The sequence below is a fragment of the Manis javanica genome, chromosome 15, assembly GCF_040802235.1.
Source record: "Manis javanica isolate MJ-LG chromosome 15, MJ_LKY, whole genome shotgun sequence".
Classification (NCBI taxonomy): Eukaryota; Metazoa; Chordata; class Mammalia; order Pholidota; family Manidae; genus Manis; species Manis javanica.
The window spans coordinates 82002908-82030109 of record NC_133170.1 but is presented as its reverse complement, the minus strand read 5'-3'; the positions used below and the strand labels follow the sequence as shown (position 1 = coordinate 82030109).

At 47.2% G+C, this 27202-nt stretch overlaps 1 protein-coding gene and 1 long non-coding RNA gene across 5 annotated transcripts; one reads left to right on the top strand and one right to left on the bottom strand.

Moving 5' to 3' along the window:
- Positions 1-21: 21 nt before the first annotated feature.
- NIPSNAP1 (nipsnap homolog 1) lies at positions 22-27202 on the top strand. 3 transcript variants are annotated; one of them, XM_073222248.1, is made up of 11 exons: positions 22-166; positions 7971-8070; positions 17960-18087; positions 18285-18330; positions 18578-18672; positions 21674-21744; positions 21890-22030; positions 22333-22364; positions 22709-22803; positions 23951-24034; positions 26062-27202. In XM_073222248.1, exons 2-11 carry the CDS (start codon positions 7997-7999, stop codon positions 26124-26126), a joined length of 831 nt encoding a protein of 276 aa, XP_073078349.1. In that variant the 5' UTR covers positions 22-166; positions 7971-7996; the 3' UTR covers positions 26127-27202. The 3 variants fall into 3 exon arrangements, with proteins under 3 accessions (XP_073078349.1, XP_073078350.1, XP_073078348.1); XM_073222249.1 differs by lacking the exon at positions 22-166 and having other exon boundaries at positions 7172-8070; XM_073222247.1 differs by lacking the exons at positions 22-166; positions 7971-8070 and adding an exon at positions 12152-12303.
- LOC118967476 (uncharacterized) lies at positions 8077-17952 on the bottom strand. Of its 2 annotated transcripts, none has more exons than XR_012125358.1 (3): positions 15328-17952; positions 11501-11646; positions 8077-8928 (listed from the first exon to the last, which is right to left on the bottom strand). It is a non-coding gene; the product is annotated as an uncharacterized lncRNA (long non-coding RNA). The 2 variants fall into 2 exon arrangements; XR_005054553.2 differs by having other exon boundaries at positions 8077-8885.

Here is a 27202-nt window from a genome sequence, read left to right as displayed (position 1 = left end):
CGTCACTCCGAATGCTTTTGTTCCTAGTGGGGTACGCCTACTTCAACAAGACTGGTTGAGGCGGCGGAGCCCCGCGCGCTTTTCCCTGGAAAACACGTAGAGGCAGATGCCGGTCCCCGGAGCCGGCTACCTCCCTCGCCCCGGGAGGGACTGCGCTTCCAACCAAGTACGTGCCGAGTGTGACGCCGCAGGGGAGTGTATTTCGGCCATACGGCAGATATTCCTGTTTGGCACTTAGTTAATTACATATACTGACTTCTATTTTTCTCAAACTTTTAGGTCGCTTGTGGAGGCCGCTTAGGTTGCCGGCACTCTCCCTCAGACCCTTCTGCTTCTCTTTAGGAGAAATACTAATTAATACCGAGGAGTGTTTAATAATTGTACCTACCTCACGGGGTTGTTGGGGATTTTAAGCGACTTAATACCTTAAAAGCTTTAGAACGGTGGTTGACACATACTAGGTTGAATTTTATGAAATTTCTGTTTTTGTAGATGGCAAACGCTCGAAAAAGGGAAGCATTTCTCATTTTGTACTGGATGATTTCCATCTTCGAAATATATAGCGTATAGCTGCACTATTTATTTTGTAAACGTCATCAAGGGTCCTATCGAGGGTGTGTGTGAGGTGGGCGAGTATAACTATGTATTCAAAAGAAAAAATGCTATTTTAAAATAACTCTTAATGGTTGACTAGAAACAATTTCCTGTATTTTAACTAAACGGTAAGCACTGTAGGAATGTTAACCATCATTAGCCTCACCACGGGTCCCTCTCCAGATGAGGAAACGGGAAGACCAGGACTGAGCCACTTGCTGGTCGTCTCCGCCTGAATAGTGAGATGCAAAGCTGGGACTTGAATGCAGCCAAGGTCTCTCCCACCCCGAGCCTACTGCCTTGCCCTGCGTTTCTGGTCGTGGCTGCCAAATTGCTCCCTGTTGTCACCCCAAGAACCATGAACTACAGTTCTGGGTCACATAATGTTGCTATAACTATGCTAATGGCATAAATCTAGCTCTTTCCCATGGGCCCCTACTGGGTCATGAAGCACCGGGAATCATTTGCTGCCACAACCAGTGGGGCTGCTGTGGGAGAACTTTACATCCTGTCTACTTCTAGTAACTTCTACCCCCAAACTGCTCAGGGCAGTATGGGCGTGGCATGAGAGTGTCTCCATTTTCAGTGCTACAGTTCTTGCGTGCAGGTGGGAAAACCAGGCTGAATTCTCCTATAGGCTCCCCACGCAGACAACAAACCAGAGCTTTAACCCAGGGCCAAGATGGCTCACAGAAAATAAGTGACTCTGGGAACCCACTGAGGAGTACCAAGAGGTGGACCAGACAGCAGGAGCTAAAAATGACATTGATGGCCAGTAACAGCTCATTTTCAAGGAAGGCTTCCTGGGTGGAAGGCACTGGGCTAATTGGCCAAAGAGGTTGAATTGAAATGTGCCTGGGGTGATATCCAGGTAGGCATATGGGTCTGGATCTCAGAAGGGAGGCCAGGGCCAAGAATATAAATAGATGTGATGGAATATTATGCTGGCATTAAAAAGTGCCATTTACAAACAATAAAGAGAGATGATAATAGTACCTTCCAGAAAAGGGCTTGAGGAAGAATAATTCAGGTAGAACTTGGTAAGAAAAATCTGGTACACAAACACCAGTTAATAAATATCTGTTGAATGAGTAAGTAAAACACATGAGGAAACACTAATGGTTTCAACATTGGAAGCAATATTAATAGCTACCATATATTAAGAGCTTACCATATAAGGCACTCTGCAAAATACTTTGCATGCTTTATTTCTTTTGATCTTTATCAGAATCTTATTGGAGAGGTATTATATTCCTAGTTTACACATGAGAAAACTACCTGAACTGAGGTAATTTACCCATGATCATAATTGGTAGAGATGCAATTTGCATCCAAGACTGTTTTAATCCAGATATCACCTAAATTTGTTCTTCTATTCTTCCAGATCAGTCTTTTTCAAAGTGAGGTACCCTAACTCCAGGGGACAGTTGGCAATGCCACAAGATTTTTTTGGTTGTCACAATTTGGGGGGACTCCTGTTTTCTATGGGTAAAGGCTAAGGATGCTATTAAACATCTCACAATACACAGAACAATCGCCTCCAAACAATGAAAAATCCAGTATCAATAGTGTCAAGGTAAAGAAATCCTGCTCTAGAACAATAGTTCTTTAATTTTTTGAGTTAAAACCCTCTATTAAGAATCTGATGAAACCAGTGGAGTCCCTCCTCAAAGAAATGCATACATCCACAGAATTTTGCATATAGTTTTAAGAAGTTCATAGATAGACTTATCCAAAGCGCATGTATGAACCCCAGATTAAATTAGCTCATCCTCCAGATTAAATTAATTTGTTATAGATGTCACATAGAAATCTATAGACTGTGACCCCTCTGCCCAAAACTGGGCTCTGTCATTTTTGGCTACTCACAGAATGACTTTTACTGCACATTATCATGAAGCCTGTGTCCTATGCTGAGGGTGTTACGATAAACAGCTTTGAGGAACTCTGTCTCTGCAATAGAGATTTAGCTGACAAAGGTTCACACAAAGTCCTTTCTATGAAGAGCCATGTGAGAAACATCTCTTACATTCCAGCACTTGTATTTCTCAAAGGAGACTGGTTTGCATTTTATTTTTTAATAACTTCCATTGTGTTTTTACTTATTTTGCAAGTAAAGCATATGCATCAGAAAAAAGAAGTCAGAAACTGCAGATAAGCAGTGTGGTGGGCATAATTCTAAAATGTCCCCCAGTGAGTCATAGCCTTGTAAATCCTCCCCCTTGGGCATGGATGAGACCTATGGATATGTTGTTATAGTATTCCCTGTGATTATATTACTTTACATGGCAAAAGGGATTTTTGCAGATGTCATCCCTAATCAGTTCTGTTCATCAAAAGGGAGATTATCATGGGTGGGACTGATCTAATGGGGAAAACTCTTAAAAGGGATCTAGAGGCTATAGATAAAGAGAGATGCTTTCTGTTGGCTTGGAAGAAAGCAAACATCCATGTTGTAAACTGCCCATGGGGCCATGTAGCAAGGAACCCTGGGTGGCCTCTGGGAGAGGAGAATGGTCCCCATCTGACAGCTAGCAAGAAAATAGGAACCAGTCCTACAACCACAAGCAACTGAATTCTGCCAACAAACTGAATGAGCTAGGAAGAGGATCCTGAAGAAACATGATCCAGCCAAGAACCATGGAACAGTTGACACCTTGATAGCAGGCTTGTGAAACCCCTTGCAGAAGATCATGCTAAGCCTTGTGTGGATTCCAGACCCAGAGATACTATAAGACAGTAAGTGTAACTACCACTAAATTTGTGGTGATTTTTAACACAGCAATAGAAAACTGATACAAACAGAAAAAAACACAAATTTTAACTTGCCATAATCCACTCACCCACAGCTTTCATATACTGCATATTGCTTTGTGATTTGCTAATTTTGTATTCATTAATATGTGATGAATATTTTTCTGTATCATTAAATATTTTACAATAAAATTTTCTAGAGGCTACATAGGATCCCATGTATGGGTATGATTTTTTCCTTTCTTAGACATGTTGTGAATCACGTAACCAGTTGTGTTTCCTTCTTGGCGTTTGCTGTTAGGTTTCTCGGAGCCAAATTTGAAGTTGGTCTGGCAATTGTGCCTGGCCTTACCTCACCTTTGTCGTCATCTCTTCATCTTATTTATCCTGCCCTTATTCCTCACTTTGCAGTAACTTTTTCCTTACCTTATTGGGTTTTTTGTTTTTACTGTTTTTTTGGTTGTTATTACACTTAGCTATATTTCTTTTAATACAGCTATGGATCCTTACTTAAAGGGATCCATACTTTTTTTTATCTTGTCTTTTTTTAAATTGATGTATACTTGATATGTAATATTACATTGGCTTCAGGTATACAACATAGTGATGTAATAGTTATCTACACTACTAAATGCTCACCCCAACTAGTGTAGTTACTGTCAACATGGAAAGATGTTATAGAATTATTGACTATATTCTCTATGCTGTACTTCCATCCCTGTGACTAATTTATATTATGATTGAGACTTTCGTGCTTCTTTATCCCCTTCATCCACCCCAACCCCTTGCCAGTGGTAACCACTAGTCACTTCTCAGTGTCTTTGAGTCTATTGCATTTGAGTTTTGTTCATTTACTTTGTTTTGTTTTTTAGATTCCACGTATGAATGAAATCATATGGTATTTGTCTTTCTCTGCCTTAAAGGCTTTTTTTTGTCTTCCTTTGGTCAATACGTCATATAACAGTTTCTTACATAAATTAATGTTTAAATTTTTTTGAACTAACATTAGACTTAAAGTTCACAAAAATAGTAGTTTATCTCCCTCACTCAACTTCCCCTAATGGTAACGTCTTAATCACAGTACAATGGTGGGAATCAGGAAATTAACACTGATACACTATTACCCACCTAAAAGTAAAGGCCCTATTCAAATTTCACTGGTTTTTCCACTACTGCTCTATTCTCCAAGATCCTATCCAGAATCCCTTTTAACATTTAGTTAATTCTCTACAGTCTTCTGCAGGGTATAATGGGTCCTTTTTGCTTTTCATGACCTTGACACTTCGAAAGAGCATCAGCCAAATAGCTGTCAAATGTTTCTCAATTCTGGCCTGCCTTACGGTTTCTCATGAAGGGACCGATGTTCCAGATGTATTTTTGTAAGCTGCATCCGAGTCTTTTTGGAATGGGGTGGAGATAGAAACACCACGAAGTTCTGGCCTGTCTGCAGCCTGAGGCTTGGGGAGGTGACCTGACTCACTAAACATACCTGACCTGGGTGACCTGAGACCTGAGACTGAGGCCATGGCCAAGGTGTGTTCCAATGTGCCATCCTGAGGCACCGAGCCTGAATGAAAGCATGCTGCAGAGACCGATCTGAAATAACAGTGGGAAAGAACCTAGAACATCTAGGAAATCACCAGAACTCATTCCCTGCAGGCCTGGAACCAAAGTTCTTTGAATTTACCCAGATGTCACTTGTACTGGAAGCAGGCAGACCAGAGCTAAAATGTCTGCTTTCCTATGACCTTGGGCAACTGAGCTTCTCTGAGCCTCAGTTGTCTCATCTGTAAGAATGTTTAAAAGTCCCTCTTCAATATTGCTTTTCTCTCACTTACCAACTTTACATTTCCCTATATGGCCCTGGAAGATGGCTGGTTAGCCAGAGATGGGTAAGATTCCTCAAGGGAGGAACAACCTAAGACAGGCACAGTCGCAGGGGGCCATCACGTGAGAAACTGGGGATCAACAGAGGGGAGGCTTAGAACCTCACCCCCACTGTCTTGAGAGAAATCTTCTGCATCCATGGATGTTTTGTTGCCCTTGTCTAGCTTGGATTAATACTCAGTCTATAGGCACAGACCTGATCATCTACATTTGCCCTCTTACAGCACTAAATTATGTTTTCTACCTTTATCTTGCATCTACCTATCACTTCCGCGTTTCATTTAAAAAAAAAGGGGAGAAATGTGGGATTCACATATAAATCAAGTATAAAAATCAAATGAATAATCATATCTGACTTGATTGTTTATAGTTCATGATGTGTGATCAAAACCGAAAGTTCTGTGATATGACTGCCCTTGCACTGTTCACCATGTAAGAACTTATTCACTATGTAAGAACTTGTTCACCATGTAAGAACTTGTTCATTATGCTTCAGAAGATTGGAGCCTGTTGAGAATTAGGCTTGGGGTGGATTAATGATTGTGCATTGAGTCCCCTATACAGAATTTTATTGTTGTTAACATCCATTTGATCAATAAATATGAGAGATGCCCTCTCAAAAAAAAAAGTCCCTCTTCAATGGGAATTAATATTTATTGAGCACCCTCTATCTCCAAGGTGTGGTGTGACCTCGAAAAGGTTTTTACCATCTATGGGTCTCCATTTCATCATCACTTAAAATGGGGAGAATAGGAAATTCAATTGCAAATAACAAAACCTAAAAACTTTTACTGAGTGCTCATTTTTATATGCATGTATTCTCATTTAAGTCTCATGATTAATAGATTGTTATGCCCATTTGACAGTTAATAAAATTGAGGTACTTAAAGCTAAGTAACTGACCAAGGACCACACAAAAATCCTAATAGAGATAGAGGCTGGATCCTGACCCCAGGTTTCTAGCTCTAGGTCCATGGTCTTCCAAAGATAGTATGCAGTCAGCAGTAAGGGGCCTTGTCTACAGCAAGCACCGGAAAATGGCTGTTTTTTGACCTGCGTGCATGCTTGTGCCTAATTTGCAATTTACTGCCATTTCTATGTTCCTTACTGTGGTAGATAGCTTTGAGTCTTGAGCTGACATTCTTTATTAGTTTCCTAGGGCTGCCCTAACAAAGTAACACAAACTGGGCTGCTTAAAATGACAGGAATGTATTATCTCACAGCTCTAGAGGCTAGAAGTCCAAGATCAAGGTGTCAGCAGTGCCAGGCTCCCTCTGACACCTGTGCGGAGGATCCTTCCTTGCCTCTTCCAACTTCTGGTATCCTCAGATTTTCGCTGGCTTGTGACAGCATTCCCCACCCCCCCCAATCTTTACATGGTGTTCACATCACCTTCCCTGTATACATGTCTGTCCTTGTATCCAGATGTCCCTTTTTCAAGGACACCAGTCTTGTTGGATTAGGGCCCATCCTAATGATCTCATTTTAACTTTATTACCTCTGTAAAGATTCTGTTTCTAAGTAAGGTCACATTCTGAGGTACTAGGGACCTCAATATCTCTTTTTTTTAGGGGACGTATATGGGAAAATGTGCCCATATGTGTCCTTTACTCTAACACTCACAATACTACGGATACCAAATGTGTGGGTTTTCCACACCAACCAACTCCCCAACACCAGCTGAATGTCCTAGAATTCAATTCCATTCTGACACCAACTAAAGTTAGTGCAGACCCCACAGGTTAAGGGCTTATCCCATGACACATCCCCCTCCTTCAGATGCCAATCTCAAGCCCAGGTTGTCGTGTACTTCTCACCTACTGGCTATAAATCAGGGCTCATGTGATCTCCTCCTAGGGTTAGATAGCTTGCTGGAATGGCTCACACAACTCAGGGGAACACTTAGATTAACTGGTTTATTATATAATAAAGAAGACAGATGAAGAGCCAGATGAAGAGATCAATACGTGGAATGAGATCTGGAAGGGTCTAGGGAGCAGAAGCTTCTGCCCTGGTAGAGTTGGAGTGCACCATTTTCCAGCCATGTGGGTGTGTTCACCAATCCAGAAGCTCTGAAACTCATACTTTGGGGATTTTTAGGAAGGCTTCCTTACATAGGTATAATGGATCATTAACAATCTCCAGTCCCTCTCCCCTCCCAGGAGGATGGAGGGATGGAGTAAATGTCCCAAGCTTCTAATGATGACTTGGTCCTTCTGGTGACCAGCTAACCAGGCCCCATCCGGGAGCCCACCAGCCACTGCATCATTCTAACAAAAGTGATTCCTATCACCCAGGAAATTCCGAGGGATTCAGGAGCTCTGAGTCAGGAACCAGGGTCAAAGACCAAATAGTTGAACAAAAAGTACTTCTAGTTATCTTATCACTTAGGAAATTACAGAGTTTTGGGAGGAATGGAATGGGGGTTGGGGAGTCAGAAACTAAATTCATATTTTTTTCTATTATTTCACAGATAATTCAACCGATAATACTACCCTACCAAGAATGGACTCCAGGAGGCATATTTATGCCAGGATAGCTGGGGGGCCCACAAAAGTCACATTTTCCAGGAAGGATGCCTTCTGTAAATTTAACATGATCCAAAATTTTATATTCCAATACCCTTTTCCCCATGGGAATTAATGTACAGTAGGAAATGAAATGTGCTTGCACAACTCATAAACATAACCATCTTACCATGTTCTTATTTTCAATTCTATTTTGTGTCTTTGCAGCATTATTTCTACCCACACTCTCCTAAATGAACAGCACCACCTGCCGCGTCAGTCGTTCAGTCTTCGTGGTGTTTTACCATGTCCAACAGCCACTCCAAAGGTATCGTTTTGGGGGAGTATTTTTCAGCACTAACATCTCTACTTTGTGGGTTCTAGAATGATGCTGTTACAGCTTTTTACAAGTGGTTTAGAGAAAATGGCAAAATAACAGCTCAATAGTCACAAAAAGCAGTTGCTACATCCCAAAGCCCGCCTACGGTGTGATTTGCTCCATAAGGACACAGAATATGGTCATTTGTTTCCCAGGTACTGTGGCGCTACTTTGTGGCAGTAGCATTCATCCATCCATTAATTCATTTCATCCCAGCAGCTTTGAAATTGTTCAGTACCTAAGGAGTTAAAGTGTTTTCTTTTTCTGGCATTTGTGTGATTTCCAATTTATACATAAAGTGGCATTTTGTTAATGTTTTAAGGTGGCACTGTCAAAGTCACATAATTCATGTCTGTATATGACGCGTGCTACACAAAGACTTGGCAATGTGACTCAGACCCCAGCCGACACATAAAAGCTGTCTTGTCCCTGTCACTCTTGTTTGAGGATCCCATAGGAGCTGGGTTGTGCAATTTTCAGAAGCAGCTGGGCCCGAGCACAAAAGCCCATCAATAAGGAACAGGTGACACTGTCACAGCTGGGTAATTTGTCTCTTTGCTCTTCTGCAGCCTATTCAGTGATGATCTGTTTGTCCCAGAGAATAGATGGTGGCAGGTTTGTCCATCTGTTACACTTATGAGCCTGCCTTCTCTTCTCTCCGTGCCTCTGCCCATCTGTCTTTGTCCCTGGCTCCTCTCATTTCATTTCACAGGTCAGGCAGCAGGCCTCAGCGTGAGTTATGAAGGTGGATTCCATGAGGGCAGCTTTGGAAAGGGAGGGAGGAAGAAGGAGAGATGCGTCAGCTCCCTGCAGAGAGGGGAGGAATGGACAGGCTCATGAGAAAGAGATGTCACAGCCCCAGTGGTTGCGGGGAAGGGGCTTCAGAAAGGAAGAGGAGGGACAGATTCTGGGACAGAAAGACAATGACACTGGGAGGCCTGCTCATAGAAGATGGCTGAGTCCGATTCCAATAGTTAAGCTGGGCCTAGTACAAAACCTAATTGTGGTAGCCAGCCTCCAAGATGGCCCCCATCATTCTTCAATAGATATTTTTATACCCTTATAAAAATATTTATAACCTTATAAGCCCCCTGCCACACTGAACAGGGCTGACATGTGTAGCCAATGGAATATTCAGAAATGATAGTGTGACTTCCAAGGCTTAGTCATAAAGGCTGTTGAAGTTTCCACCTTACTCTCTCTTGGATCACTCACTCTGGGGGAAGGCAGCTGCCATGTAGTGAAAACACCCAGAAAGCACCTGGAGAAGCCCATGTGGCCAGAACTGAGGCCCCCCGACCAGTAACCAGCACTAACTTGCCAGGTGCGTGACCCACTTTAGAAGCAAATCACACAGCCCATCAAGCCTTCAGACAACCACAGGCCAGGTTGACATCTTGACTGCAACGTTGTGGGAGACCCTGAACCAGAACCAGCCCAGCTGACCACTCACTCCTAGATTCCTGACCCATTTGGAACCATGTGGGATAATAAATGTTATTGTTTCAAGCTGCTAAATTCCGGGGTAATTTATTCCACAGTAATTGGAAATGGTCTAAATCCCTATTTGTGGAATTGTTGTCTTAACATCTATCTGGTTTGCTGCCCTGAATGCAGGGTTCATGGGGCAGGCATCCATTTATACCAGGTGCTCAGTTAACCAGTATTGTCTATTACTGAGTGCCACAAAGAAAGTCCCCATGCCCCACTCCTTCAAGCAGGGTAAATTGAGTTAGATAATCAAGGAAACAATTCTGGGATGAAGCGGTTGTGTGCTCTGTGGAGAGAACAGGGCCACAGTTAGGATGACCAAACCTCCTGGATTCCCTAGGGCAGAGGGGGTTTCCTGGGATGGGGGACTTACAGTGCTAACGCTGGTCAAGTATGGGGTAACCTGGGATGAGTTGGGCACCCTAGCTGGGGTAAGGTGGGGTTCTCGAGCTGCAGTTTCAGTGAGCTGTGACATTGTTGCTCACCTGGCATGGGGAGGGAGACCCATCTCCCACCTCTCTGGCCAGGGGTGGAAGCATGCTTCTGGAGCCCCCTACTCTGATCCTTCTGCCTCACTTGAGTGGGGGGAGATGGGAAACCCTCTTGGAAATGCCTAGACCAGCACAAGGAGGCTGCAGGTCTGCCCTCCCTCATTCTCCCCCACAGAGGTGGCCAGAAACACCACGGATTGGGTGAGGACTCTCACCCTGGATCAGGCGGGCCTGCCCCTCCCTGTCTGTGGGTCCTGGCTTTTTGAGGCTCCATTGCCAAGTACCGTCAGTGCGTGGCTATGCAACCTTTGCTGGCATAACTCAGTGACAGGTCACCAAGTCTCCTTGTTCTTTTGTTGGAAAAGTATTCCTGTACTGAGTAAGAAGCTGCCTCCACATCATCACTTAATTATATTTGATTGTACTGAACAATTCTAACCCATTTCTTCCTGTGTACACATTGCTTCCTCTGCCTAAGGTTCCTCTTGCCCTGCTTCCTTCTCCTGGCAAACTCTCCTTATCACTGAAAGCCTAAGTCCAAAGTCAGGCCTCCTCTAAGGCCTGATGGAGCCCTTCACTTCCACCTCTCCACACCTGCGACACTCCTATCCTAAGGTAAGGGCAGCTCTACCGAAGGACACCAGTAACACCTTATTTGCAGCACCCCATCTACTCCCCTGGGCTTTTGTTGACTCGCTGCAACTGGGAACTCTGACTACACCAACTTCCAGAATGACCTTTTGGTCCCTCTGATAACGCCAAGGAGCCACTGGGCCCAGCTGTGTCTCTAACCCCTCTTGTGCTCTTTGTTAAAGACAGAGCAGGCCTCAGGCTCACAGCATGAGCTACAGGGCAGCGGCTATACTGAGGTTTCATTGCATTTATTTTAATGATTCTACCTGTTTGTGACAACTGATTCAGGTTTTCTATTTATCATGATGATATAGTTTCCTTTTAAAACATCGCATAGATTACATGTTCATAGTGCAAGCATCACTTTCTTAAAGAAGTCATCGCTGCTTCTCAGAGTCTATTCAGGACCTCCCTTTTTCTCTTCCCCTCCCACTGTAAGTCCTCATACTCCCCATACTTCTTCATTTGCAATGGCAAAAATATTTTTGAGTGTATTTTTCACTTATTCAGTTGAGTATTTAATGTGTCAGGCAGAAGACGTAGGGGAAGAAGGACCAAGGGGCTCCCTGCAGGGGCTAAGAGTTCGTGCTGATTTGATTTTGTTGTCCCTACCAGGCCTTAAGTCCCAAGAGGGCTGGGGGCTTGCTGTTCTGCCCACCTTTGGTGTCTCATTTAGCACACAGGTCCTAGCCAGGGAAACTCAATATTTGCTGAGGGAATCACAAAATTAAAGTCTACTCTTCATTCCCCCAGTCCAAGCATACCAGGAGGGATCCACAGGTCGGGTGGTAGATATTCTTCTGGGTGGTGTGCATACATGTATCCATGTCCCTCTGGAAGCAATTAAGGACCCTTGTCCCTGCCGTGCAGTCTGCAGGCTCTCGGCCCCTGCAACCTGGGGGGCTGTAGGCTGAGAAGGGATTAGTTTGGAAGACAAGCAAAAGAGCTAGGCAGGTGGGAGGAGGGGCGAGGTTCCCAGGAGGTCCAGGCAGAGAGGGGAATGGAAAGGAAAGGGGATAATGGAGAAAAACCGTCCCTGTGGCCCAGGGCCTTGTCACTTGTTTTCAGTTGTTAGGGGGGTTGTTCCTTTGATGTGATAAACCCCCTTGGCCTGTAGACCCCCTCGTCCCCAGAAAACAGCCCAATTTCAGGGGTCTTACTGACGCTCGGCCTAATCCTTGAATGCCCAGTTAAGAATCCCCGGTATTATTGTTCAACACTCCTGTTTTACCTAGGTGGACCCTGAGCCCCAGAGTGTGTAAACGGCTCGCCCAAAGTCACAAAGCAAGTCAATAGCAAAGTTGCAGGGGCTCAGAGGACAAGAACGCCGACTTCCGCCCAGCTTCTGCGGGTTGGGGTACCGCGAGGCAGGCAACGCCTACCTGGCTGTGTGCGGAGGGAGGCCGGCAGGGCTGTGGGCGTGGCTTACTGGCGCCCCGCCTCCGCCGGGCGGGGCCTTCGACCTGCACGGCTCCAACATGGCTCCGCGGCTGTGCAGCATCTCTGCAGCTGCGCGGCTGCTAATGGGGGGCCCGGGGCCCCGCGCTGGGGATGCGGCTGCTGCACGGTGAGAGTCGGGCTGGGCGGGGACGGCGGGCGCGGGAGGTGCAGGGGCGGGGTCCAGGGGATAGGCAAAGACTCCGGCTTGGAATGTATGGGTTAGTAGCGAGGGCAAGATCTAGGCCTGGGGAAGAGTTCTGGGCAGAGTGGGGGTATTGAGAAAGGTATGCGCAGGGTCTTCGTCCTAGTGGGTTCCTGGCTCGGGGCAGAGAATGAAAGATGGGGTGAATGGGAGGGGCAGGTCGTGGGACCTAGAGAGTGGGAACCGACCGAGGGCAGAAGGAGGGGCCCCTTCCCCAGGCCTTCGCGGTGATTGTGAGATAGCACCCATTGGGGGCTTCTAGAAGAGGCCATGCTCCCTTGGGAAGTTCTGGGAGGGAAGAGTTGGGGATCCTCAAGGGCGATGCCCATGCACAGACCCTTTACTCCCCAACACCGAACAATACAGGGGGGCCTGGGGAGGGATGGGAGTTGCCCAAGGTGACTCCCCCTGCTGTTCCATGGAAGTACTGGATCTGGACCCAGGTCTCCTGACACCCCATGCTCTTTGTACCACAACTGGTGGCCTCCTGGGAGAGGGAGGCTGGCAGGGCCATGCACTCAGCCTGGACATTTGTCTGGCCCCTGCTCTGGGCTGAGGCAGAGCTTGGCCTCTCTGACTTGGCCTGGGCAACCCTTCCCTTATCTGGCTCCAGTGCCCTGTACTTCCCCCATCTGTGCCCTTATCACTCCGTACATGTATGCCCATCTTCCCCGCTAGACCATCACCTCATTTTTCTGTTTCCCAGCCTCTAGCACAGGGATCAGGACAGTGTGGTCTGGTCAAAGAACTTTTGCCAGAGAAGTGAGGACACCTGTCCCTGCACCTGTGGAAAGGAAGTAGGGATCCCTCCTGTGCAGCAGCTCAGGTGCGAAGCCTTAGAATTCTGTTAGACCTGGCCATGAGATGTTAGAGCACAGCACAGTGGGGCCTTTGGAATTTGTAAAAGAGGAATTAGGTATGTGCTCCCCACGCTGACTGCCCAACAACTGGAGGGAAAGCTGATGTCATGGAAAGAGCTTGGAATTTGCCTGGCACCAGTAAATCTAAGAAGCCTGGCTTACTGAGGTGACCTTGGGTGAGTCATTTGACTTTCTGAAGTCTCAGATTCCTCATCTGTGAAATGGGGTGTAAAATAGTGTTGAAGATTAAAAAAGGTTTTAGTCCCTAGTGAACATGGAACAGATGCTGCTCCTTGCTCAAGCTTCTGTTTCAAACAGTTTCTGTGTGAGCTCCATGGGCTGAAAGGGCCTCGAGGACCCCTTCCCTGAGCCCCTTGTTTTCCAGATTAGGAAATGGAGGCTAGGGGTGGAACCTCACTTTTGGAGAGTTACAGCATCTGTAGGTGGTAGAGCCATTTGTGTGACAATCCAGAAGTCACAAAAAGAGCATGGGACATAGAGGCAGCCTGCTGCTCCTCACTCCCTCACTTGGTAACCTTGGATGAGGCACTGAACTCTCTGAACCTCAGTTTCCTCCTCTGTAAAGTGGGGCTGGTGGATCACCTGCTGGATTGCTGTGAAGGTACTTGGATTACCACGAGCCCCTGAAGGGCTGCTTCACAGTTATTTTCACCCTTCCCATTTTGGATATCAGAGAATATTCTGTGCTGACTAGAGCAGCTGGCTGCAGCCCTTCTGGCCTCTGAGGTTTGGGACAGAGCATGGGCTTTGAAGTCCGATGGACCTGAATTGCAATCCTCTTGGCTATAAATTAACTGTCCTTGAATAAGTCAGGGAATATCTCTGAGTCTCATTTTTCTCAAAAGCATTGTGAGGATTCACTCATAGCACTTAGCAGGTGCTCAATAAATAACTGATAGTGTTACTGCTGCACCAGTAGTCCTGTTGTTAACTGAACTTAAATTCCTCCAGTTCTTCTAGTGTGTCACCTAAAGACACAATTCTGGAACAATAAACAGAAATGTGGTCCCTTTCTAAAGTCAGCCAACTCAAAACACAAGAGCGTTTCAGAATGTGCATAGAGCTGAGCGTCCTAGCTTATAAGTCTAGAACATTCTGGAGCAGTTTCATGTGAGGAGGCATCAGACTGTTGATCCCCCTATTTTAGAGTACAAATGTATCATCTATTGAAAAGTTCTAATCTGGAACAGATATTATTGAGCAACTCCCATGCCAAAGAGCACTGTACTGGGTACTCTGGGAGGGGGGAGGATATTAGCTAGTGGCTTCTGGTATGGCTGGGGAGACAAGACATATTCATTTGAAAATGATGGATGGGTTGAGGCAGAAATATGAGAGGTGTTCTTGTGGAAGGGGCTGAACTGATCCAGCTGGGGCAGCTCCTTCCTGCAAATTAGACAAAGCTGTATTTTGTTTTTCTAGGCCTAAGAGGCATTCTTAATAAAGTTGAGATACCAGAATCTTTGGCATTTTTGAGATGACTTACTGAGATTACATGGAAAAAGAAAAAGAAATTGAGACGGCTGTAGAGCAATGATTCTCAAATTTGAGCGCGTATCAGAATCCCTGGGTGGGATTACTAGGCCCACCCTCAGAGTTTCTGGGACGGGGCCTGAGAATTACTTAGGTCACAGTAATGGCTGTGGGTTTGAGAACCACTGTAATAGGAAATCCTGGCTCTGTGATTACCAGATTTAAAAGGAAAGCTTGGCAAAGTAGATGAGAGCTCGAATCCCAAGTGGAGACATCCAGCCTTTGTTTTGCACTCAGTGGGGAGCCACAGAAGATAAGGAAAAATGGGGGAAGATGGGAGCTGGGAGATAAGTTAGGAGGCAGGAACCATGATTTTAGCTGCATTGCTATGCCAGGCCCTTTCTCTAAAAGGTCCATCCTATTGTCCTTATTTTACAGATGAGGAATATGAGGCTCAGAGAGACAGCTGAGCTGGGATTAGCACTTGGATTTGGCTAGAAACTGTGCTCTTAAACACTAACTCTGCCGTGGTGGTGGGGATGGAAAGGGGCCCTGAGCCCACACTCTGAGCCAAGGCCCACTCTGTCTTCCTTACCTTACAGCTTTCATCATCTTCAGGCAGCTCTGTCTTACCTGCCACTCCTCATTCATTTCCCGAATGTGGACTGAGCACGTGCCGTGGGCTGGCCCCATTCCAGACATGGGGAATACAGCAGGGACATACAGGACAGACAAGATCCCTGTCCTTGTGGGGCTGCTTCTAGTGAGGAGCCAATAAATAAGGCACTTAATAAGCAAATAATAATAATAAGTATAATGTGTTGGAAGGAGCTAGGGAAAAAATAAGAGAGCAGGGTGAGAGAGGTTGGGGAGTTCAAGGGTAGGAGAATGTTGCAATTTCACTGAGAAAGTGAAATTTGAACTCTTGAAAAGATACTGGCTTCGAGTTCAGACCTGTTGTGGGATCTTGGACAGGTTCTGTGTTGGGCTTTACCTGTAGAAAAGATATGTAGAGATAGGCTGCTCCACTCTGCTCATTTGACTCATGGGGAAACTGAAGCCCACAGGCAGGAAGGATAAGAGAGTGATGGGAAAAGATGGGAGCCCATGGGAGCTCCCAGATTCCCCCCTCCATTCCCCAGCACTCCAGCCCCCAGGCTCTCTCTTCACGTGTGGCCACTTGGCTGTTTATCTTGGTCAGTACTGATGTTGTACTGATGTTAATAAATTACTCAAAGCCCAATCCTGGAGCAAAGGTCTTTGTTGACAAATAGCTACTCTACTGTCTGCCATAACCCCTGCCAGGGGAAGCAGCTCATCTATGTTCAAACCAAAGGTCAGGTCTCTGCCAGTGGCTTTGTTGAAACACCTAGTTCTTCACACTGACTGATGCTCCCCAGGTTGGCTCCCCACCTGAGGTGGGGGGCTGGCTTTGGAGGAAAGAGCTCTGGGTTGGTTCCAGCCTCAGCTCCGCCCCTGGTTTGCTGTGTGACCTTGGGCGAGTTCTTTAAAATCCCTGACCTTCTATTTTCTCATCTCAAAAATGGGGGCACTAATAATATCAACATATAACATCATTACCTAGATTCGGCAGGATCATGCTCCAAAAAAGTTGATCACTGATTTCCTGGCACAGATTTCCTGTCCTCAGTGAATCATATCTATAGCAAAAGTCCTTTATTCTGGTCCAAAATTTTCACAGACCACACCACCCATCTGATAATAGTTCTCTTTTTGTGTTTTGTTAATGAAGCAAATAGATGCACAATGACAGAAAGCCTTTGAATTCAGAAACACTTAAAACAATTTTTTTTTCAGTTGTACAAAAAACTAATAAGTAAAAAAAAATTTAACCATTTCCCTCTCCGCTCATCCAGATAAGCAGTATTGGGTTTCAGATACCCTTACCCATCTTTCTCTGTGCTCACACAAATGCATCACTACTTTAAGATGCTTTTTTTATTTCATTGGTCCCAGTGCTGATCCATATTTTAGAAAAAAAGTAGATTTTTTTTGATTTGCAAGACATTTATTCTAGCCACAGAAAGGACTCAAAAAATAATAGGACTTATGGATGCCCAAGGCCCCACTGCTAGGCTCCCTGGAAGAAATCATCCAGTGAGAGGCTTTCTTTTCAAGCCTGGTTACAAGTTGCACCAATGCTGTCAATCAAGATTTAGAGCCTCTGGCAGCCTAAAAATAAGCCCCACCTCTGCTGGGACCTCATGTGGGGAGTACCGTTATGGTCTGGCAGGACTTGCTGGCAGGTCCCTCAGCTCTGCACAAAGCCCATCATGGATTTATTACTTCTCACAGCATCCTAGCAAGGTGCACAGGGCAGATATTTTATTATATTTGTGAATTAAGTGTTGGTCAGATGAATGGGTGACTCATGCCTTGCAAGGCCTTTTACTCTGTCTGTCTGCCTTTATCTGCCATATAAGCCCTGGAGATTCACATACTGGTCAGATCACCTCCTCTAGAGAGCTTGTGCACATTGCCAGAGGCCAAGTTCAGGCTTGCTCTCCTGGGCTCCCCCAAAGACCTCTGGCTGTAAAAGGCCTGTTTCTTCCAGAGAACTGTGACCTTCTTAAGGACAAAGCTTGTCTTTGGCTCTCCATTTGTAAGGGTTGGGAAGGGGCACAGGCCAAGTGTAGTGTGAGCACTGGGGAGGGTGGTGAGTGTGGCTTTCTCGGCAGAGGGGACGGAAATTGCAAAGAAAGCACAGAGTAATAGAGCCTGGTGTGTCCAGGGAGGAGGATATTGTTCTGGAGAATAGGATACATGGGCGGGGAGGGGACCGGAGGGGAGGCCAACAAGATAGGCTGGGCTATCAAGGGCTTTGGACATCAGGCAAGGTGGGTTTAGAATTGATTCTTTTGACAAGAGGCTGCAGATGTGTGGCCAAAGTAGAGGACCCCTTGGAAAGGGGTGAGGTGGAGGCAGGGAGGCTAGAGAGAGGAGGGATGTGGGGCTGCCTCTCCTGGTCTCCTGGGGCCCTGCAAGGCATCAAGAAATGAGCTGGGCAGGCTGGATTTCTGTAAAAACGACCAGGTCTGCTCAGCTGGCTCTAGTGACATTTCACACACTGGAGCCACCACTGGATTCCATGGCCCTGTTCCCAGAAATGTGGGTTACCAGCATGGGGAAGCAGGGCATCTGAGCAGATGGAAGAGCCAGGGCTCCCCCAACCCCTGCATGTCCCCCTGAACTCCTCTGTCCTGCAGCTTCTATTCCAAGGACAATGAAGGCAGCTGGTTCCGCTCCCTCTTTGTGCACAAAGTGGATCCCCGGAAGGATGCCCACTCTACCCTGCTGTCCAAGAAGGAGACCAGCAACCTCTACAAGATCCAGTGTGAGTGGCTGCTGAGCTGGCCCGGCCGTCCCTCCCAGGGCCTCTGGGGCCCGTAAGGCTCCAGCTGAGACATGAGAAGGGCTGACACATCCCCAGCTGTCCTGGGAGCTCTGGTCCTGTGGGGCTTCTCCCACCCCAGCTCCCTGCGGACAAACATATCCTCCATTTCACCTCCCATTCTCTGTCCTCTGTTGCAGTTCACAATGTGAAGCCCGAGTGCCTGGATGCCTACAACAGCCTGACGTGAGCACTCCATCCACCAGTCCTAGCCCTGCTGCGGTGGGGTACTCCAGTCCTTCCCCCTGCCCCTTGCAGAAATCCAGGGCATGTCAATTTCAGAGCTAGAAGTCCTAAGGACATCTTGTCCAGGCTCTGCATCCTAGAGATGGGGAGGCTGAGGCCCAGCCCTGAGGGCTTGAGTTGGAACCCTTATCTCAGAGGCCCTGGTGGCTGATGTGAGCCCTCCCTGCTCTCTCTGCCCCTCCCACAGGGAGGCTGTGCTGCCCAAGCTACACCTGGATGAGGACTACCCCTGCTCGCTTGTGGGCAACTGGAACACATGGTACGGAGAACAGGACCAGGCAGGTGAGGTGCCCACTTCTTCAGCTCCACTGCCACCCAGCCCAGGTCTCTGGCTCCTCTCACACCTGATTGCCCTCCACTCCCTGTCTTTCTAAATGCAGTCCTCATTAGCCCCACCCCCTGGTCAAATGCCTGCTGATGCTCCCTTCTGCCCTCAGGATGGCCCACGAGGCTCTGGGTCGTTCCCTGCCCAGCCACTGACCTCTTGCCACCTCCTCCTTGCTTACTGTGCTGTCCACCAGAACTTCCTTCCAGTCTTCACACTGTCACCCACCCGTTCAGACCGTTGTTCCTGCTCTTTCCTCTGCCTAAAGCCTTCTTTCTTCCTTATCTGCTTTACCTGGCTCACTCCTCCACTCATCTTTTATTTTAGACATAACCTTTTCTTGGAGGCCTCCTCTGATTTCCCCCACCCAAGCTGGGCCAGGCACCTCCCCTGGCTTCCCCCTTCACAGCCCTGACTGTGTGCACCATAATGTACTTGTCTGTCTCCCTTATACGAGTGTTAAATTCTGGGAGGGCGGGGCCCCTGCTGACTTTCTTCACCACTGAATCCCCAGGATGCAGCACCTACTTGGGGAATAAACACATAAAGTTATCTGAGCTGGTTCCTAACAGCTTCCCAGGGGTGCCCCCCAGCCTGCCCTATGCCACCCCAACATACCCACCTCAGTTGGCACCAACTGCTAGGCTGGCACATACTGATTTTGGTTGACTCACAGCATCTCAGCTACTCACAGGGGCCTTGGCATTTAGACTTGTATTTTCAGGATGGTAGCCACTAACCCCATGTAGCTATTTAATTTAAATTAGTTAAAATTAAAGAAAAGGAAAAAACTAGTCATGTTTCAAGTGCCTACTCATAGAGATGTGCCTTGTGGCTGCTGTGCTGGACAGCACAGCTATAGAGCATTTCTGTCACAGTAGAAATTCCTTTTGGACAGTGCTGATTTAGACGCTGCTGAGCACACAGCACTGCCCTGGAGCGGCTCTGATAGAGGGCCCTGTACGCTTCCCGTGAATACTTGTAGCAACAGGGAGCTCATTTCCTCAAGCGAATCTACCTCATCCTTCCACAGCTGTGATGACTCTGTCTTTAGAAACATCTGTCTCACAGGTAGATGGATTCCCTTAGTCATTTATTCTGTTCCAGTAATAGACATGGACACATCTCTTCAGTTCCAGCCTGTACAGATTTCCCATTTGAGGCATGACTCAGTGTATTTTTTGGGTTCTCTTGAGTGTGTGCTCGTTGGAAAATAAACTTCAAGGAATGGGATCCTGAGTTTTTAAAGTGTGTCCTACATGTTGTGAATCTTGAGGTGTTCTTCCCTGTATAGAATCAGCTGGGGAGGAGACTCTCTAGCCATCCCCTGGGAGTAGGGCTCCAGACTCTACATTGTAATGAATTTGTAAGAACTGCTGATCCATCCTCTAGAGAGACTCCATTGATAGTTAGAAAATTCTTCCTTCTCATGGGCCTAGGATGCCCTAGGCCCTGTCACAGTTCCCTGTTGGCCCCTCAGTGTTAGGTTCATCCCTCCTGCACAGGTCAGCATTCCTGGTCTTCATTGACTTCCATCCGTATAGCAGTCTTGCTGTTTCTCTGGGCAAAGAGGTCTTTAAACCACAGTGTCAGACCATTTTGCAAATGGGGAAATCAAGGCATAGATGGTATCAAAAGGCAGGTGAGGGACAGGGTGGGGATGGGAAGTAACAAGGGTCTAAGCTTCCAAACTGCTGGTCATCCAACTGCCCTCTGCTCTAAGCCTGCCCCATTGACCCTTTGGGGACATCCTGCCTTGTCTCAGCCTTATTCCCGAGGATGGCAAGACTGTTTCCTTTCTTCTGTTTCACAGTAACTAGGTTTCTTTATTATTGGAAGGTGTATTAGTTTCTTAGGGCTGCCTTAAAATATCAACTACTGGGCAGCTTAAAATCACATAAATCTATTCTCTCAAGTTTTGAAGCCCAGAAGCGTGAAATAAAGGTGTCAGCAGGGCCATGCTTACCAAAGGCTCTAGGGGAGAAGCTTTTCTTGCGTTTTTCAGTTTTTGTTGGTTATCAGAAATCTTTGGCATTCCTGGGCTTGTAAATGCTTCGCTCCAGTCTCTGTCTCCATTGTCACATAGTGTTCTCTGTGTCTCTTTCTTCACATGGTATCTTTTCTATGTCTGTGTCCAAATCTTCCCCTTTTTATAAGGACATCGGTCATTGAATGTAGGGCCCACCCAATATGACCTTATCTTAGCTTGATTACATTTACAAAGACCCTACTTCCACATAAGGTCACATCCTGAGGTTGTGTGTAGGCAGGAGCTTGGGGAGAGAGGGAACACATCACGCCAGTACAGAGGCCATGATAAAAAATTCAAACAGTACAAAGAGCATTTGGTGAAAAGTCAGCCTCCTTCCTGCCTGCAATCTGCAGGTCCCAGTTTCTCTGCCCCAGGGGCATCTCCTTCACAATCTCTCGGATCTCCATCAAGAGATGGAACACAGACCAGCATGTCTGGTCATGTCCCCCCATCCCTAAACACGTATGGTATCGTACTGTACATGCTGTTCTGTTCCTTGGTTTCTTTTCTGAATTCACTCTCTTGGAATATTCCATCTTAGCCATTGGACCTACCCCCGCCCTGTGTCCAGCCTGCCCCTCACAGACCCAGTGGTCAACTTTATGTGTGCTGTTGCTCCTTGATCCTCTTGTGCTATTTAAGGGAAGTTGAGTGGGAGCATTATTCCCATTTCAAGGTGGAGACATCGAGGCCTAGAAGTTCAAAGCCAACTGGCAGAGCTGGAGCTCAAACTTAGTTCTCCTGGGCTGTGTCTGGGGTTACCCCTGCCCAGCCCTGCAGCCCACCAAGGCAGAGGGAGCTCAGAGACCTGGGGCACAGGCAGCCAGGCTGGAGACTGCCCCCTTACAGACACACTCAGCCACCCTTGGGGTAAGCAGGGCAGGGTCCCAGTGGCTCCCTGACCTGTACCTCCTGTCCTCCCACAGTGCACCTGTGGCGATTCTCAGGTGGCTACCCAGCCCTCATGGACTGCATGAACAAGCTAAAAAATAACAAGGTATGTCGGCAGCCACTCGGCAGACCTCTCTGAATATTAGTTCTGACTCAGCCCTCTGCTGGGGGCTGCCACCGATGACCCATGGGACATAGTGCTGGGATAGGGGCACTTCCTGGCTGCCATGCCCAGACTGCCCTGCCCACAGGAGTACCTGGAGTTCCGAAAGGAGCGGAGCCAGATGCTGCTCTCCAGGAGAAATCAGATGCTTCTTGAGTTCAGCTTCTGGAATGAGCCACAGCCCCGAGCAGGCCCCAACATCTATGAGCTGAGGACATACAAGCTCAAGGTGCCTCCCTCCCGCCAGATCCCTGCCTGCCTCCCACCTTCCCTGCCGCAGTGCTGCTTTACAGGTACTCTGAGGTGGGTGGGCCCTGTGCCCAACACCTGGACTGAGGCTTCTGGCCTCTCCTCTCCTCCGGGCTCAGAACAGAGGAGTGTACGCACATATGCACACCTGTGCACACTCAGGTGCAAGTCCGTGGCCCCTGGGGCTGGGGAGACATGACAAGTTCCCATCTCCACTGAGCAGTGACACTGGGAATCCGAAGTGGGGGCTCATTCCCATCCTCTCCTCTGGTTCTCTTTCAGCCAGGAACCATGATTGAGTGGGGGAACAACTGGTGAGTGGCAGTCCTGGGGGTTGGGGGAGTCCTGCCCACCTGCCCACCAAGGCCCTGGTGGACTACCTTTCCTAGGGCCATATGTCAGGGAACTCAGCATCCTCTGCCCCTCCTGGATCCAGGGAAAGGATCCAACCAGGAGGTGAGGATCTCCTAGAGGACTGTGAGGCCTCCAAGCCAATGGCTGTGCCTCCGTCACCCCATTCCCTGATCATCTCTGAGAGCCGGGGGCCCTACCTCAGGCCCCTTCTTTGAAGTGTGCCCGAGAAATCAGCCTGGGGACACCTCAGAGGGCCTTCCGCGCTGGCCCTGGCTTCGGCGTCACACTCTACTGCCACCCTCAGGGCTCGGGCCATCAAGTACCGGCAAGAGAACCAGGAGGCGGTGGGCGGCTTCTTCTCGCAGATAGGAGAGCTCTACGTTGTGCACCATCTCTGGGGTAGGCTGGGGACTCTCCAGGAGCCCTCTGCTAGTCCCCTTTCCCCAGCGTCACTCTGAGTAGACAAATCAAATGCATTAGTGCCCTTGTGGAGCTTATCTTCTAGCAGAGGGAGACACTACCTCAGACATAAGCTAACAGAAAAGATAATTTCAGATTATTCCAAATAATAAAATGGCAGGGAAAAGTGATGAAGAAAAACATGGGAACCTACATTGGTGTGGATGGACAAAGAAGGCCTCTCTGAGGAGGTAAAATACAAGCCTAGCTAAAGGGTGAGGAGGAGCCAGCTGTGAACTGCCAGGGAATGGCATTCTGAGTAGAGGCAACAGCATGTGCAAAAGCCCTGTGGTGGGGAAAGGCCTTCAGGGTTTTGAGAAATGCTAGAGGCCAGCGTGGAGAGAGTGGGGAGTAGTGTGAGGAGACAGGAGCAGGGCAGGCCTTGCAGGCTGTGGGGAAGAGTTGGGATTTATGTAACAGGGCTGCTGCAGCATTTTAGACAGCATGACATGAACTGATTTGTGTTCACATATGTTTCCTCTGGCCGCCATGTGCTTTGCCAAGAGTGCTTTATAGGGGAGCAAGAGAGAAAACGGCATCAGAAAATGGTTATACTAGATCAGGCAGGAGAGGACGGTGGCCTCACCTAAGTTGGAGGCAGTGAGGCTGTTGATAAGTCTACAGATTCATTCGTTTGGAGGTGGAGCCAGTGGGCCTGTGGATGAATTGTCTGGGGGAGGTGAAGGAGGGAGAAGAGAACTCAAAAACTCCCGATTCCAGCTTGAGCAGCTGTGGGTCACTTACCGAGACTCTAGGAGGAGCAGATTGGAGGGGTCCGAAGTGCAAATTTGGCCCTTGGCAGTGTTATATTAGAGACGTTGACAATCCAAGTGGAGATGTCAGATGGACTCTAGCTATGAGAGTCTGAAACCCCAGGGAGATTTCTGGGCTAGAAACATAAATTTGGCAGTTGTCAACAAATGCAGTGATTGGGTGAGATTATCAAAACAAACTGTTTACTAATAGTCTGAGGCATCGGGGAGAAAGAGACAGCAGGGAAGGGTTTGGGACAGTGCAAGATGGGCCCTTTGCTGGGTACAGGATTAAATCCTCTGTGTCCAAGGAATGAGCTAGTCCCTTTCCACAGCCTATAAAGATCTGCAGTCTCGGGAGGAGACTCGAAACGCTGCTTGGAGGAAGAGGGGCTGGGACCAAAATGTCTACTACACAGGTGAGTACCTCCTTGGGGAGTGGGGGCGTGGTGGCAGTGAGGCCCCTGGAGGTCCTCTGCTAAAGAGCCCTGAGGATGGAATCCCCTTTGCAAGGAGAGTTAGCCTCACCTGATCACCTCCAGTAATAAGGAACTCACTTTTATTTATTTATTTTTTTTTGAGAGGGCATCTCTCATATTTATTGATCAGATGGTTGTTAACAATAAAATTCTGTATAGGGGACTCAATGCACAACCATTAATCAACCCCAAGCCTAATTCTCATCAGTCTCCAATCCTCTGAAGCATAACAAACAAGTTCTTACATGGTGAACAAGTTCTTACATAGTGAATAAGTTCTTACATGGTGAACAGTACAAGGGCAGTCATCACAGAAACTTTCGGTTTTGATCACGCATCATGAACTATAAACAATCAGGTCAATTATGATTATTTGTTGGATTTTTATACTTGATTTATACGTGAATCCCACATTTCTCCCTTATTATTATTATTTTTTTTAATAAAATGCTGAAGTGGTAGGTAGATGGGAGATAAAGGTAGAAAACATAGTTTAGTGCTGTAAGAGGGCAAATGTAGATGATCAGGTGTGTGCCTGTAGACTAAGTATTAATCCAGGCTAGACAAGGGCAACAAAACATCCATGGATGCAGAAGATTTCTCTCAAAACAGTGGGGGTGAGGTTCTAGGCCTCACCTCTGTTGATCCCCAATTTCTCACCTGATGGCCCCCCTGCGACTGTGCCTGTCTCAGGTTGTTCCTCCCTTGAGGAATCTTACCCGTCTCTGGCTAACCAGCCGTCTTAAGGAACTCACTTTTAGAACAAAAGTGGGTTTCTAACCTGGGGGCCCACTCTACATGATCCAGGAAGTCCTAGGCGAAGGCTCTAGGGGACAGTGACACAGTCAGGCAGTCACTGCCTCCAAGAAGCAGAACAGCTGAGCACTGTGACCTTGCGCATGGTTTTTCACCTCACTGAGACCTTTTCTTCCTCTGTAAGATGTCCAGCTGATAGTGCCTCCCTTGGAGGGCTGGAGGGAGGATTCTAGGAGCTAATTTTTAAAAAGTGCCTCACCCAGACTCTGGCAGAGGAAGCACACAGCAAATTTTTTCAAGCAAGCGTTTGCTCATGGTGTTTGCCACTTTGCTGGGACCTAAGAACCACCTGGAGTCTGTAGGTGTTGATGGGGGTGATGGAATCCTCACCCTGCACCAGGGACTGTGGTAGGCAGGTGGCTGGGGGCACAGAATGAACAGGAGCCCATCCCTGCCCTTGGGGAGCCTACAGTTGAGTGTCCACACTTACCAGCTAGTGTGAGGGAGAATGCAGCTCCTGAAGGAGTTATTGGGAGCCTCATTCTTCAAAGTGTGGTCCCAAATGACAGTATCAGCATCCCTTGGAAGCTTGTTAGAATTACTGAATCTCTACCCCTTTCCCTGACCCTCTGAATCAGAATTTGCACTTAATAATTAGAGGTAATCTGTATGCATGGTAAAGTTTGAACATCTCTGAGCAGGAGGAAAGAGTCTAACCTCCTGGGTGACCTTGGGCTGACCCCTCTGGGCTGCAGCTTTCCCAATCTGTAAAATGAGCCAGTTGAACTAAATCAGCATTTTTCCAACATCAACCACTTTAGGACACCCTGGCAGATTTTGTCCTGCCAGTATATTACTGCCATAATTATTTTCTTGATATTTTTCTTTAACTCCCCCTACTTTGGTCTTCACCTAGCTTTCTCCTGAGCAATGATATCTGTTAATCATTTTTTCTTTTACTAGATATTTTCTCACACACATAGGAAAATTCATATGTGATTATGAAAATTAAGAAGTGTTGCATCTCATTGACCACCTAAGTCCCCTCTTATCCCACATTTTGGGAGATCTGGCTCTCTTCATGGGCTGTTCCAGGAAGGCAGTAGGGTTTTTCTTGTCTCAGCATTCCAGGCCACCTTCTCCTTCAAAGGCCAGTTTCAGAGGTTGGCTCACCTCAGTCCCCTCCGTGACCTCTGCCTTTCTCTCCGCAGTTCCCCTGGTGCGACACATGGAATCTCGGATCATGATTCCTTTGAAGATCTCACCTCTCCAGTGATACTGCCTGTGGCTCCACGTCTTTCCCCTTCTCCCTCAGAGCAGCCATGGACAGAGAAGCTCCCAGTCCTATCTTGGTTTTGTCTCAGATCTGGGAGGACTCTGAGGGCAGGGTATGTGGGTAGTGACAGCTGAAGGATGACAGGGTTCTGAGGACTTACAGCTCTGCCCAGATGCTTCCTACCTTCCCCAATCACCTCTTCTTCTGTGTTGGAAGCAGTTTTAATTTCTCTGAAGAACAGCAACCTTTTATGTCTTCTTACATTTCCCCATAAGATTCCTTACCTCAAGACCACCAGACCCCAATTACCACTATGGAAATCCTCAGTTTAGCTTTAGTTGCACTAAAGATAGTATATATCCAGTGATTAGAGGTGGGTGGGAAGGGAGGAAGTCAAACCAGGCAGGCCAGGCTCTTAAGAATTATCTGGTATCCACTGGGCCGCCCACTTGCTGGTCAGTCTGAGTAAAGTCCCTTTTCCTGGAGAAAACGCCTCAGGAAGTAAAGGGGAAAATCCTCAAAATCAGGAGGAGGTCTACATATTCCATCCAAAAAGCTGGGAAAAGGGATGGAAGCCAGGAAGGATCTGGGGGCAGGAAACAGAATGGAACAAGAACACAGAAGGTAGGACTTAAAATTCAAAACTTGGAGTTGAACTGCAGATTTGGAATATAGAATTGGAAAGAACAGAAGTGACAAGACCACTTAATGAGGTTCCTAATGTAACACAGTTGGTAACAGACTCATCTGTTTTTCCCTACATAATGAAGTTGAGAACTTGAAATATGTAGTTCCAGCCCTTTTGCATGGGGGGTCTCCTACATTCCCTTCTTCTCTCCTGCGGGCAAAGATACGGGCCAGGACCTGTATTTCCCTCATCCTGCCTTTCTTTCTGCTTTTTCACATTCATCAACCCTCATTCTAGGCCACTGGGTGCGTGGAGTGGGTCATCGACTTTGGGGGCCTCCTTGGTGACCCTCACACCTCATGAACCTCTGGGTAGCTTGATTTTGCCTCCATTTCAGGAAAACTTGTTCTGGAGTTGTTGATGGAACCAATTAAATATTTACAATAAA

What these genes read in the sequence shown, in the direction of transcription:
- NIPSNAP1 (XM_073222247.1), top strand. Translation starts at nt 12,215, where the DNA reads ATGGCTCCGCGGCTGTGCAGCATCTCTGCAGCTGCGCGGCTGCTAATG. An exon ending in ACAAGCTAAAAAATAACAAG is followed by an intron (nt 21,745 to 21,889) that starts GTATGTCGGCAG and finishes CCCTGCCCACAG; the next exon opens with GAGTACCTGGAGTTCCGAAA. An exon ending in ATTGAGTGGGGGAACAACTG is followed by an intron (nt 22,365 to 22,708) that starts GTGAGTGGCAGT and finishes TGCCACCCTCAG; the next exon opens with GGCTCGGGCCATCAAGTACC.